Source organism: Rutilus rutilus (genome assembly GCF_951802725.1).
Source record: "Rutilus rutilus genome assembly, chromosome: 3".
NCBI lineage: Eukaryota > Metazoa > Chordata > Actinopteri > Cypriniformes > Leuciscidae > Rutilus > Rutilus rutilus.
In genome coordinates, this window is record NC_140211.1 from 17,355,355 (window position 1) to 17,369,649 (window position 14,295).

The 14,295-nt window shown below is 37.9% G+C and overlaps 1 protein-coding gene across 3 annotated transcripts in view; it reads left to right on the top strand.

Moving 5' to 3' along the window:
- The window catches only part of LOC311286926 (DNA polymerase nu-like), a 45,349-nt gene that overhangs the window by 11,169 nt on the left and 19,885 nt on the right, over nt 1–14,295 (top strand). For all 3 annotated transcript variants that reach the window (XR_014626673.1, XM_084403384.1, XM_084403385.1), the window contains exons 7-16: nt 227–390; nt 587–699; nt 3,005–3,150; nt 3,275–3,343; nt 3,449–3,509; nt 4,684–4,748; nt 5,158–5,241; nt 5,426–5,518; nt 6,058–6,168; nt 6,457–6,522. Coding sequence is in view for 2 of the 3 variants with exons in the window: in XM_084403384.1 (XP_084259510.1) it covers nt 227–390; nt 587–699; nt 3,005–3,150; nt 3,275–3,343; nt 3,449–3,509; nt 4,684–4,748; nt 5,158–5,241; nt 5,426–5,518; nt 6,058–6,168; nt 6,457–6,522 (972 nt within the window). In the remaining variant the exon portion in view is untranslated. The remainder of the gene's footprint in view (nt 1–226; nt 391–586; nt 700–3,004; nt 3,151–3,274; nt 3,344–3,448; nt 3,510–4,683; nt 4,749–5,157; nt 5,242–5,425; nt 5,519–6,057; nt 6,169–6,456; nt 6,523–14,295) is intronic.

Here is a 14,295-nt window from a genome sequence, read left to right on the forward strand (position 1 = left end):
TTGCCATCACAGAAATAAATTATAATATCAGTCATTTTAAACTGTAATAATATTTAAAAATATTACTTTTCAATCAGTGTATTTGTCCAAAAACATGCAGCCTTAGTTTCAGAACTCATTAAAAAAAATCGACTCATACAAGGCACATTGAAATTATTTCAAATTTGTACGAGTGGTAATGTATGTGAGCATTAATGGCTTGGTGTTTTCAATGTCTCTTCTAAAGAGGCTGTGCCCTGCAGTGTGTGGCCTGCTGGTTTTGCTGAAGACTGATTTGGACTCAGAGGGACTACAGGACAGGCCACCAGAGAGGGTGCTATACCTCAGACTAGAGCAGACACCAGCCTGGGCCCAACAAGACTTTATACAAAAGCAGGATGCCTTCACCAGGTGTGCTTGTATTTTTTGGAGAGGAAATGAGAAAAAGACAGAGTGTTTGTCTAATCTCCTTACTATCCCTGCTTTTTTCTGTATTCTGTGTAATGTGTCACTGTGTAGGGGAGCACATGTGTGGATATATATAGAGATGCTGTAGATGGTAGGTGGTGTTCAGTGTGTGTTTCTCTGTATCTGTTTGTGTCCATAGAGAGCTGCTGCTGCGAATGATGTGTGGCTCAAAGCTGTTTGTGTGCTTTAAAGCTAAAGACCTGCTTCGCACAGCATTGAGACACTTTAGCAGAGACCTGAGCTGGAAACAAGGTGACACATATGAAGGTCCTTTATCTCTGACTAAACAGTTACCATGTTATTTAGAGTAGGATTCAAATTCTAAGACAACATTTTTATATATAAATAAAAAACTGGAAGTAAACAGTGGGTTAAGACATCAAAAAGCATCACAAGTTTGCTTAGAAACAATGGATAGTATATATATATATATATATATATATATATATATATATATATATATATATATATATATTCTATCCATTGTTTCTAAGCAAACTTGTTAAAGCAAATTTGTGACTTATCTTGTTAACTCTAGAAGGTTAGATTTTAGAAGGTTAGATGTTCTTGAAACACACAAGATGCTCTTAAAATCATGCTGTGTCAGCTTGAGTGCTGCTGTCATTAAGGCAACAGGCATACATTCCAGATACTAGAAAATTCTGAAATTCATACTTTTATAATAATAATAACAATAATCTTTATTTTCTATAGCGCCTTTAAAGGTTAAATCTCTAACCGCTTCACAAAAATAAGAAAAAATAAAAGATAAATACAACAATATAAAAGAAAAGCATTCATAAAAGCGAAGTACATTCAAAATATACAACACAAATATAAAATGTTATCAAAAAAGTTTCATAAGTAAATTGTATAGAAAAAATATAAATAAAGTAATCAAATAAAAGCTACCCTAAAAAAGTATGTTTTGAAACACTCCGCTTGCGTAATCTCAGAGGGCAGAGAGTTCCATAGTTTTGGAGCAAATGAAGAGAAAGCCCTATCACCCATAGATCTTAAACGAGTTGGCGGGACAGTTAAAAGACCAGCTTCGTTATTTTCTTTATTAATTATTATTATTTTTTATTATATATTTTTTTGTATTATTGGTAAAGAGACATCTGTAAGATTGTAAAAAATGTTTTTAAATTGTCTTCAATAAAACTTACTTGACAAAAAAAAGAAAAAAGACCAGCTTCGGAGGAGCGGAGATGTTCTGACAAATATTGAGGAGCCAGACCATGCAATGCCTTATAAGTAAGCATGAGAATTTTAAAATCAGCACGAAACCTGACAGGGAGCCAGTGTAAGTCCTCGAAAATAGGAGTGACGTGATTCCTATTCCTGGTCCTAGTCAGGATTCTGGCGGCAGAATTTTGAGTAATTTGTTTAGAGTAGCTTTTTATGCTGATATGATATTAAAGGGGACCTATTATGCAAAATTCGCTTTAAGATGTTTGAACACAATTTTTGAGATGTGTGTACACAACCAGCCTATAATGGTAAAAATCCACCCAGTCCTTTTTTATAATCCCCATAAATCATAAACTGTCTCTCCAAACAAGGTGTTCCAGATTTACGTAAGTAGGGGGAAGCCTCAGGCTTGACTAGTGATGATCTGTTATCACCAGTTAATATTTTATATATTTGAGCAAATCATTTTATGCCAGACTGCTTCACAAATGAGGGTCAGCTGTTGCATTTAAAGGGACACACACAAACATGTTTTTGCTCACACCCAAACAGTTTCAAAAAGTTGTACTAAATTAACTCTGAAGCCCGGGACACACCAAGCCAATGTCAATGTCGCGCCACTTTTGAGCATCGGTTGGCTTCGTTTTTTTCGGTGTGTCCTGCACCGTTGGTTCTAGCCGGACGTCTTTTTCCTTTTTTTATTGCCGATTCTGATTTGCTGTTCAACGTAGTGAATGATGAAAGCGTGTAAATAAGTCAAGACGGCACAGAAATTTGATAATGTTTTATAATTTTAGGTCATCTTACTTGAGCGTTCCAATGCAGGAATATTTTCATAATAACATAAGCCGAGTGGAATGAAGAAAGTGAACAACATGATTGATATTCAAAATTGCAAGCAAAGCAAGTGCTGCTTTGTATATCTGCAGTCCTAGTTTCGGTTTCCCTTTTGAATGACGAAAATCGACTATTGATACCTGCTGATATATTATTTCCTTACACACAGGTGCAGAACGCACATGCTAGTTGACAGTCGCCAGTTGTCCTTTTGGTGTGTTCAAGCGCAGCTTTTTAGCCGAGATGCAGCCGACGCAAAGTGACAACACAGTCTGCTTTCGTCGCCACTAGTTCTTTAACGTCGACTTGGTGTGTCCTGAAATATTTTCAATAGTGCTCTCACTAATTAATGGACTTTTGAACCCCACTGTATATTCACAAAAGTTGGAAATACTGTTTAAATTTAGATATTACCATTAGATATAGACTTTTAATACATCTAATAATGTTTTAAAAGAATTTGGGAACAGTGGTATTGTGGGTAATATTTGAGTAAGTTGTGACTTTGATTTCTGATTCTGTGCAGTGTTGCGGTGTCAAGTCATGGATCCTCAGATTGCTGCGTGGTTGTTAGATCCCGGCAACTCTGCTACCTGCTTTCAGACCCTGCTTTCCAAACACTACACACATCCAGTTCCGCCCACACTGCAACCTGTGCTTGGGCAAGCCAAGGTCAGGATATACACTTGATTCAATAAATGGTGGTCAGGAAAGGCCCCAGCAGGTGTATTTGAATTTTGACTTGGTAACGACACTTTTACTGGTGACATTGTCCCTCTTCTTACTGATTTATCAGGTGACTCAAGCGATTTCAAATTTGTCTCTTCTACACAAGCTAATGGTGGAACTACATAACAAGCTTCAGGTAATTGAACCTGAATCTTTTCTAAATAAAGCAAACTGTACACTGTTTCTCAGTTTTTTTCTCTTACTCACAATTTTCCGCCCCTATCTGTCTGTTTCTCTATAGACTGAGGGGCTGTGGCAGCTCTATTCTGGCGTAGAACAAAAGATGATTCCAGTTCTGGCAGGTCAGAGCAAACCGATTCTAGAGATGAAAAGTGAATGATTTAACTTACAGAATCTCATTATACTACATATCCGTGATCTATTAATTTTATGATATAATGAGTTTGTTTCCATTTTTATGGAATATCACTGTATATCGCTGCTTTAAAGTCCCCCTGTTGTCAATCATTTTATCCCTTAAAATCGTCATGAAATTAAAATTTATCCTATTTACTTTGTTAGCGCACATTACTAGTCTTGTGGTGAGTAAAAACCTGCAACTTCCATTTACGGGGACTTTAAAACTTATTTTTGATAATCAGAATGACACATTTTTTTAAATTTTTAATTAATTTCTTCATGCCTTAAAATAGCTTGAATGTTACTCCACACCCTTGCTTCATTTATTTTACGGAACCATAAAGATGCAAATTAGTCTCTGCCTCCACTCAATCATACCAGATCGGACTACCTGATCCACTCGCTCAGCTTGACTGTAGTAAACGCTGCATAATGGCAAGTGGAAACACTGGTTTAATTCAGCAATACATGTTTGAACCAGAAACTGATTCAGAAGAAGTGGAAGAGTGAATTATACAGGGTCGTCTACAAGTCAATGTATCAGAATAGTAATGCGTTTTATGTATCTCTCTACAACATCTGACACATAACGGTAACTGATATGATTAGTCTTTGGCTTGACTATGTTATCAAACAGCTAATAATGTTTTGTTAATGTTACACAAACCATGTTCCCGTTCGCCATCTCAGAGTTAGACAGCTGCCTTCTAAAATCAGCATCCTTAGGAATGCTTTGAACATTATATAAAGTCAGTGGAGAAAAGCCCCACATGTTGACGGGATTGGTTGCATGTTTGTAATGGTAGAAAACAAGACCGGTGTTGTGCCAAATTTCAACTGCCTGCCAAATTATTGCTCACCTCGTTGAAGTCACTACCTGATATCTTGAACCTCTCCCCCACAACTAATCCTACACCTACCAATACTAGGGGGGTAATAATTTGGCGGGGGTCAGAATTCGGCACAACACTGGTTTCAAACGCCGTTTTTGAGACAATGAATTTGCACATGGATAGAAAAGAAAAACTTGATTTTCACCACAGGGGGTATTTTGCATTTACAATGGAGCCAATAATTTTAAGGTGCTGCTTTAACATTATTCTTGCTCCCTCTCAGCAATGGAGAGCTATAAAATGCATGTGGACAAGGAGGCCTTGAAAAAGACTTCAGAGATGTTGGGGGTAAGAGTTTGTGTATGTGATTCTTTGAAACAACTATAAACTGATTTTCTCAGGCCTATCTGCCCTGAGGGGCAATGGAAGGTCTGTTATATGTAGTTAATATTAATGAGTATATGTGTCACTGCTCAAAAAAAAAACATTATCAATTAACTTCTCACATATATTGTTTTCTCTAGTGCTTTGTCTATATTCATTTCATACACTTCTACACTTTTTACAATTCCTATTCTATCGTTCTTCTTCATTCCTCTCTCATCCTTCCCCAGTTTTCTCAGAAGAAAAAAAGGGATGAATAAAACACAATACTGAGTTATTCTTTGTTAGGGGTTTTACTTTATCTTCTGTTTTTGAAAGTGTCAGAATGTAAAGCTTCTCACTTCTAATTATGGTCTTTTGTGCTCTCTCTCAGTCTAAGCTGAAGCAGCTAGAGCAGGAGGCCCACCAGGCTGCAGGTCAAAAGTTCTTGGTGACCAGCAGTGCTCAGCTCAGACTGGTCAGTGTTTTTGAATGGCTTTGCTAAACTTGAATATGTCTATGTGTCCCAAAATGTCTATTAAATAGGTCACTAGGTTTTGAAATAAGGTCTTGAGCCTGGTCAGTTCATCTTGTTCTGTCTTTGGTCTGTTGAAAGATGAGTGTATAGTGTAAATGTGTAAACAAACCTCTCCTCCTTTCAGATCCTCTTCGAGAAGCTGCGTTTACATGAACTTTGTGAGAATAAGAAGCTTCCCAAAACAATCAAACAACAGCAGTCAACATCAGAAACAGCTGTGAGCACACATTTAATGTCCTTATAAATGCACATAAACATGAGTGATGGTCTTATAGATGTTATTGTTTATAGTTAATTATTTTCTGCACCAATCTTAATGCTTAGGTCCAGATTGACTAAATGCTGGGGACACACTTAACGACTAGCTGAAACATTCTAACACTTAAAGACTCTTTCCAACGACGAGTCGTAAGCATCAAATTACATTCATAATCGGCCTTACAGTCGTTAAAAGTGTGTCCCCGGCTAAACGGCAAGTTAGCGTGAGAGCGCAATTCCAAAAAAGCGCCAATGGGAAAGCGCACAAATTTATGTGCGTGATCTACTGACGATGTGCAAATTAAAGAATACAGACGCATCCAGATCGTTTCCATAATGACCAACGCAATCTACCAGTTAGCGTCTGGTTTAAGACGTTTTTGGGTGGTAAATAATGGTGCAAACATAAGTAAATTGGCGAGCGGAAACCTTAGTAAATCACATTGCATGATTCATTTAAATGCTCTCCTCCCATCAATTTTCTGCACTCTATTATAGCTATTACAACTACAGAAGCTGCATCCACTGCCCAAAATCGTACTGGAATACAGGCAGATTCACAAAATCAAGACTGCATTTGTGGATGGCATTTTGTCTTGTACGAGGAAGGTGAGACATTTCACATGTAGACTAGAAATCAAATCATATCAGATTTGATTTTAAAACATGCCTTTTTTATTGTGCTGTTGTTTTTCTAATGTCCAATCGACAGTATAAATGTTTATTATTAATTTAATATTTTCTTTTATTTTGTTTTATCCAATGTTTTCCATTTATCTATCTGTATAGTATTTATATGTTCTTGACCTGACACAGCTAATAGATTGTCATTGTTTACAAAACAATTTCTTTTTCTTTCAATTTCAAATTATTTTATTTTATTTCTCTGCTTCTCAGACATTCATTTCTTCCACATGGAATCAGACCAGTACAGTGAGTGGCAGACTGTCTGCCAAACATCCTGTGAGTGCTTCTCCTTTTTCCTTTTAACTCTCTATACTATTGAGCCGTCCTCCCTTTTTCTCTCCTTCACTTTCCTATTAATTATTTAAAAAATTCCTGGGCCTGGGTAACATTTTGAACAAAATAAGATCTGACACAACCCTTTGCTGCCCAATTATATCGTACTATTCTGTCTCTCTCTCCTCTCTTTCTTAGGGGTGGCACGGTTCACAAAACCCACGGTTCGGTTCGTATCACGGTTTTAGGGTCACGGTTTTCGGTTCTGTACGGTTCTTGTTGTTATTTTTTCTTTTAATCTTTAACACTCCAAAAATTTACTTAAGCATATGATATATAGCTTAATTATCTAATTATTAATTTATTTATTTCATAAAAAGGGCGTGTTTGCAAAACGCAGCTTCTCATTTCCCATTCCGAAGTAATATAGTGAATGAGTGAGCGGTCATCGTGAGGAAACTTTCAGTGGACCTGGAGGTCCATCCATCTGTAGTGAGAGCTACGTGGGCTGTGTCGGACAGTTCTTTGTCAATTTCTCCTCGTGTCTCGTCATCATAGGCGTAATTTGCGGGTGGGACATGTCCCCACCACTTTTTGCTAGGGTCGATATTGTCCCCACCACTTTTGAAACATCTCACGGCACGGATGTACCAATACAAATAAATAAAACTTTATCACAAAGTTTGTACGAGTATCACAAGTATACGAGTGTGGATTAGATATATATATATATAAAAATATACGAGTGCGGATTAGATAATATATAAAATATATACGAGTGCGGATTAGAACTCAGAACCTATGACACGCTTGGCGCTTGGAAAAGTTCTGCCACTGGACCATTAAAGTACATACGTGAAACAGTCGATCTATGTATTTATTCACGTGAAAAAACAACATATAGTGGAGTAGATCTCATTAAATGTCTAAGTAAACCCAGTGTACTAATTAAATCGATTGCTGGACATCGTAATGTTATTACCATACATCTGATTTATGATTTAGCATTGTATTAGCACGGGCACAAGGCTACATTGCGCATGCGTCGAACCATGCGACGCACACACGCTCCGAACCGAGACAAGCGAACCGAACGGTTCGGTTCGGATGTTTTTTCATGTACCGTGCCACCCCTAAGCTGTTGTGACAGATCGATAGCTCATCTCTAGATTTGACTCAGGGTCCAGCGTACACTTGATGTGGAATTTACACTGTTGCAACACTACACACGCAGAGAGAACATTGTCCTCTAACAATATCTGCTTCCTCTAGGCACATTTTTAATCCATCAATCAAGCCATTCATGCTTTCTTTAGAATAATTGAACTTGTCATTATTTTTGACTTCAAGAAATCCCTCACACCATACGCTTGTCACGTATGTTTATAAATGATCTGTGTCTCCTTTACACTGAATTCAGTCAAGTCACCTCTGGAGGTTTATTCATCTGAGTATTGTACTGTAACCTGTGCATTTAATTTCTGTTGATGTGCTAGCATATAAATGGACCAGTTTGAGACACTTTTGCCTTTCATACTTTTCATTACTTCTTTCCCTGCTCTTACTCTTTCAAAATTCTTCCTAAGCAAGTCTAAGCCAGAAACTTTCATGCAATCTGGATTTAAGGATTAGAATCACATTTTTTCATTGCTGATTTTTGAGTCTTTGTCTGTGTATTTTCTGAGAGCTTCAAATGTAAAATTTTAGTAAAGCTTTGTATGTTTTTCGATTTCACATAAATGCTGTTCTTTTGAACTTTCTATTCATCAAAGAAGAAAAAAAATGAATCATGGCTTCCACAAAAATATTATGCAGCACAACTGTTTTCAACATAGAATAATAGTGAATAAGAATAAAAAATTTGACAGACCATGTGACGCTAAAGACTGGAGTAATGACTGCTGAATGACTGCTGCTTTGCCATCACAGGAATACATTGCATTTTAAAATGTATTGAAATAGAATAGTTATTTTAAATTATAATAATGTTTTACAATGTTTACTGTTTTTACTGTATGTTTGATCAAAGAAATGCAGTCTTGATGAGCATAAGAGACTTTCCAAAACATCAGAGTCCCCACAAAGATAGTGAACCAGACATGTGTGTGTTATTTTTCGCCAGATTTATTATTCACATTTTTTTTTTTCGCCATTGAAACTTGGACTGTTAGGGATAGACAAAGTTGTGTCCAATCAATGAGGTTGTGCATTTTTTTCTAATGTCTAATGCTTAAAACCAGTATTTTCTAGATTTTTAATTGTTCATTAGAATTTTTTTAGGCATTTTCAATGTTTGTGTAATATGGATTTTACCCCTACTATTGGTGAAACTTGAATGCTGTCTCTGCTATACCGCAGGGGCGGGCGGCTGCCTTGAGCTGATATCTTTCTGTAACACACATTCACACTTTCATTCTTGCTTTCTCTTTCTTCTCACTTCCCTTTTGTCTTTGAACACGCACACAAATCTGCCTAGGCACAAATGAAGCTGGCTGGCAGCGACTTTCTTCAACATTAATACAGGTTTGCTTAAGGCAAAGCTTTTGCAGGCTTTAGAGTCATAACAAAAAATGAGCTGCCTTTGGATCAGAATCCCGCAAAAGGCCAAACATTTCTTTTCCATCCAGAGATGAGCACAGGCTCCCTGGACAATCACACCAAAGAACAGTAGAATGCGGACAGACGTCTTTCTCTTAGAATTTCTTTGTCTTCTTGCTATCTTCTTTACTGTTCATATCAGTTTTTTATATAGATTGACTACCCAAAGCCTTACATTTTCCAATTTACACTAAAGAGCTGATCTTGCATTCAATAAATAACCCTTTCTGGAACAATGGTCCTGAGAATCATGTGATGTTCAGAATAGCTTTGCATTTTGCATTATTTATTGCTCACCACTCATTTAAACGCTCTCTCAAGGTGTTTTCAAAGTGCAGTTAAACAAACTCAAATAAACATGAGAAACTAATTCTCTCCATATGTAAAGAGTTTCCGGCTTCCATTGGATGAGTCAGTGTTGTGGTGGGTGTTGCATCTGAGTGATGCATGGCTTTCCTCTAGTCATTTGAAGTTGGCAACACCAAAGCATCACAAGGATGTGTAATAACATGAGGGCAAGTGTGTGTGTGTGTGTGTGTGAGCTGATTAATTAAATTGTCCTCTGAAACAGAGCAGGCAGGATTACATTTGTGCATTCGATAAAGATGTGTGCCATGCCTCCCCTCCCCTCTCCCCTCTCCCCTCTCCCCTCTCTCTCTCTCTCTCACACACACACACGCCTTGAGAATATTCTTATACTCAGCACAGTACTGTCATCTCTCTTCACTGACTGCATTATGCATCAGGGAGATCTTTCTGAAGTGCCCTGCCAGCATTAGGCCTACATCAACACTGACTTGGCATCAAGTTTGATGAACGTCATGTCTACATTAATTCATGGAAAACCAAACCACTGAGTCCATGGCCTTTAAATGATGGAGATAGAGAGTTTGTAATATACAGTATCTCTCTGTTAAAAATTCACCCTATCTATTTTCTAAATGCATGTTATTGATCTTATTGTAAACGATTCATCCATGGATGTTTTCTTTTTCTTTCTTTAGTTTTTTTTTTACTTGTAATTATCAAATCAAAATATAACTTGATCTTCCGGTGAAATGACAAACTTTTCACCTTAAATGTTTACATTTTTGATAATCTGTTATACTCTGATGTATGTCACAATACAGAATAAAACAGAGGTCTTCAATACTGCTCCTGGGAACCCAGCAAAGTTCCTGCAAAGTTTATTTCCAACCTGCTTCAGCATACCTGCCTGTGTATTAGTTTGATTAGCTGCTTCAGGAATGTTTGATAAGGGTTAGAAATCAACTATGCTGCACTGTAGGTCCCCAGGAGCAGGGTTGAAGATCTCTGGAATAAAATAATAAATAAATGTTTCATTAAATGGAAGTATGGACAGATACATGTTGGTGCATCACATGCGTGGAATAGAAAAAATTATTGTTACAGAATGTTGGCTATATTAACTATAATGACAATGTACGTGGGTCTAATCTTAATTTTTCCTTTTTAGCATTATTATTATTATTATTCCGGCGATCCACTGACCTTGTGTTAATGTGTTAGTACAGTTAGGTCCTGTTAATTGTTACTGGACTTTGATATAGCTAAAGATCAATGAACTACTAATTAACATTACATGTTTATTTAGCACTCAAACATCTCCAGTTGGTAAATGATAGGTATTATACATGTATACATCTTTTTCCTTCCCCAACTAATTAATCTTTTCATTTGTGTAGGTGTAAGACCAAATACCAATTGCATATGAAGCAGCTGCTAAGTTGCGTAATAATTTTTTTAGCTTTAAAAACTTTAGCTGAAAAGTCCACCCACTTGATTTTGACAGACTTTAAGGTCCCCTGGATAGTGATCTTCACACTCTGAAATTTGCAACCACAACTGTCTATGTACTGTATTTGATGAGTCACTTGCAGAGAAAAACATCAGAAAAATGGGTCACACGTCACAGGTGTGTTTATGCATGTGTGTGTACTTTTTGCTTGAACACCAATGCATTTGATTCTTTCCACATTTGTTTTCTAGGGGAGCGTGCAAAAGGGATCCTCAACAAAGCCTAACTGACTGCCCTAACAAAGCACTTATACTGTTTATTCACTTCAAACAAGTGCTCAATCACTGAGCATCGAGCTGAAACAAAAACATCGTACAGCAAACCAGACTCTACAAACCAAAGTAACCCATTAAGAGTCAATGAGATGCACGTCTATGCTATTATTTTCACAGTGCCTGGTTTGATGGGCTCTAAAACAACAACCGGCACTGTTAATTGTGTTTTTGCATGGAGCTCAGTTTCTGTGTCTATTAAGCTTTTGCCACACAACACAAACAGTAGCAGATGAGCTAACAGCAGTGCATTCGGCATGTGCTAATGAGAGATAGAGAGCGTGAGGGACATCTTACTGTGGTTTCTGTTGTCTCACAGGCTTTAGAAACATCTGTGCCTCAAAGCATCAACACATTAGTGTTGCTGCGGTTTTTCTAAAGACGAGCCACAGGGAGGAATAGTTATATTTCAGTAATTTGCCAAAGACTGCGGCAAATCGCTTTGAAGACTTCAAAATGATGACTCAGATGTGTAAGACTTTGAGGATAATTTAGTCCCTGTCTATGGTGTTTCAAGGCTATTAGCAGGTTATTGAGTTAGTTTCCACTATAAGCAAGCCATTGCAAAATATTTGCAGTAGCTTATGGTGTGTGTATATTGTACAGTGCATGAGTGTGTGTTCGAGGCCTCTACTGTATCAGAAACAGCAGAGGCAGCATGTTTCGGCGTTGTCATGCCGACAGGGTGCCATTGTGGGATGGCAGTGGATCTCGTCCATTGTCTGGGTGATTGAAGGGTTTGTTACCACGGAAACTGCGCAGAAACATAGGGAAGGGTGTACAGTTAGGGGGTAATTTCACTTGAAATGTGACTGAAATAAAATGGTGTTACTCAGACAAATCCCTAACCTAAAATAATTTATATCCTTGTGAAAGGATGTGAGATATAGTGTTTTATACTCTGTGAAGGTCTGGTTCTGTGCTTACATTGCTCAATTAATTAATTAATCATCCAAAGCTCTTTAACCTCTGAATCAATATAGCAGATTCTCCAGCCATTACTGGCCAGCTGTTAACGCCCCACCTCACGCCTCCAACAGCAAATGTGTGCACACGCACAGACTCTCGCCGCATAGCTTTTCTTTCAGCTTCAACCCCCTGTTGTGTCGGTTAATGAGCATCCAACACCCCTGTGTGTAATAATGATGTTTTGTGTGGGCGTTGGTGTGTACTGCGGTAAAGATGAGGTAGATGCAATGATGCATAGCCTCCAGCAGATGGCAGCAGCCTTGAGCTATAGAGCCATTGTACCGCGTGCTTGCTAGCTGAGAAATATTCTTTGCAACTATTCTATTCTTCAGTAGATGTCTTTAGCAGCTGAAATAGCTTAGATGTAGAAATTCTATTCTTTCACTTGTGTCATTGTTTCTAACTTTCATCTTTGCTCATTTCTGAGCAGTTTTGGGGCCTTGTATTGCAGAACTTCTCGTTATTGCCTCGTTGGGATGAATTGCTGACGTTTTATTATTCATTCATTCAAATCACTTTCGATAAAAGCATCTGTGAAATGTGGCATGCTCATCGTGTTTTTGGATTGGGATGCTGTGACAGCCTTTGTCTTGTGCTTTTATAATAAATACTGTACGCTAATGTTCATTTTGGTTAATGCAACAGCACATATGAAATTACATTTTTAATTAGCAATACTTTTACAGCATTTATTCATCTCGGGTTAATAACAATACAAGTTAATTATTCAGTTGGTAGTATGCACATCTACATAGAGTCCAAAAGTACTATTCATTAAAGATTCCTGAAAAATGTATTATAATATCCACAACAATAATAAGCAGCACAACCTTCTTCATCATTGATGATGATAATGTTTCTTGATCATCTCAGCATATTAGAAGGATTTCTAAAGGATCATGTGACACTGATACCTGGAGTAAATATATTAAAATAGATAACAGTTCATTTCAGTTCTATTAATATTTCCCAATATTACTGTTTTTACTGTATTTTTGATCAAATAAAGACAGACCCCAACTGTACAGAATATTTGTAAAATAACCTAAATACTTAAAAAATGTTAGCTAATGATGCATAATACATGCACTAATTTTAATATTTGAGAGGTGTTAACGCATTTTAAAACTTACTGCAACATTTTGCATTTAAACCAATCAGCTGTCCTGGGGGAAATGACTGTTTTGACTGAACATTGCATCAGGGAAGAGACTGAGTGTGAGACTGTTTCTTCCACTCAGCAAACACGTTCACAGGACAGTTACAAATTTACATGGACGCTCAACATACATAAATTCAGGCCTCCCCATCTGATAGTTACACTCAAACACACACTTTCTCTCCTGCTTCCTCAACTACTCTCATAATTAAAGAGACCCTGACTCAACTGCTGCAGGGAACTGAAGGGCGGCGTCTGTGTGAGTGATGCGTATTGATTGTGTGTGTGTGTCAGCAGTAACAGAAGGAGCTGACCCAAGCTGCATGTTGTTGTTTTTTTTGTTTGTTTTTTGCCTTGTCATCTGTCTTTGTAACCAGGGTGATGCCAACAGTGTTACCCAACCCCGCATTGGAAATGGACTCAGTATGTCGCCCTGTAATTCAAAGCCACTGTGATGATTGACAGAGAGAGAGAGAGAATGAAAAACTGAGGATGGATGTAAAATCTGTCTAATCAGGCAGATGCGACAGACAGTGAGTGTACATGCATGTGTTTGCAGTGAGCGATAGACTATTACCACCTCTGCATACCGTGAGAGAGCGAGAGTCCTTGTCTTATTGACTATCACTGCATGTGTGTGTTAACACTGGTGCAGCATATGTTGAGGAGGGGAGAGGCCTGCAGGGTGGAGACCAGCCTTCTGTCACCCTGGCAACGCTCTTGCAGTGCCAGCACTCTGTGTGTGTGAGAGATGAGGGTTTAAATAAGGGAAGTCCTATGCTGGGGGTGATATTGAAACAGAGAAGAGCAGTGGGTGGGTTTGTTGCACCACTGAGGCTGTGCGTATTGCAGCACGCTCTGCAGGTTGCTCGTATCGTGTAGTGTATCGACTCTGAGGGTTGGGCCGATTGCTCCCTGCTGCCAGAACTATTAGTATCACGCCCCCAGTGATGCTTGTT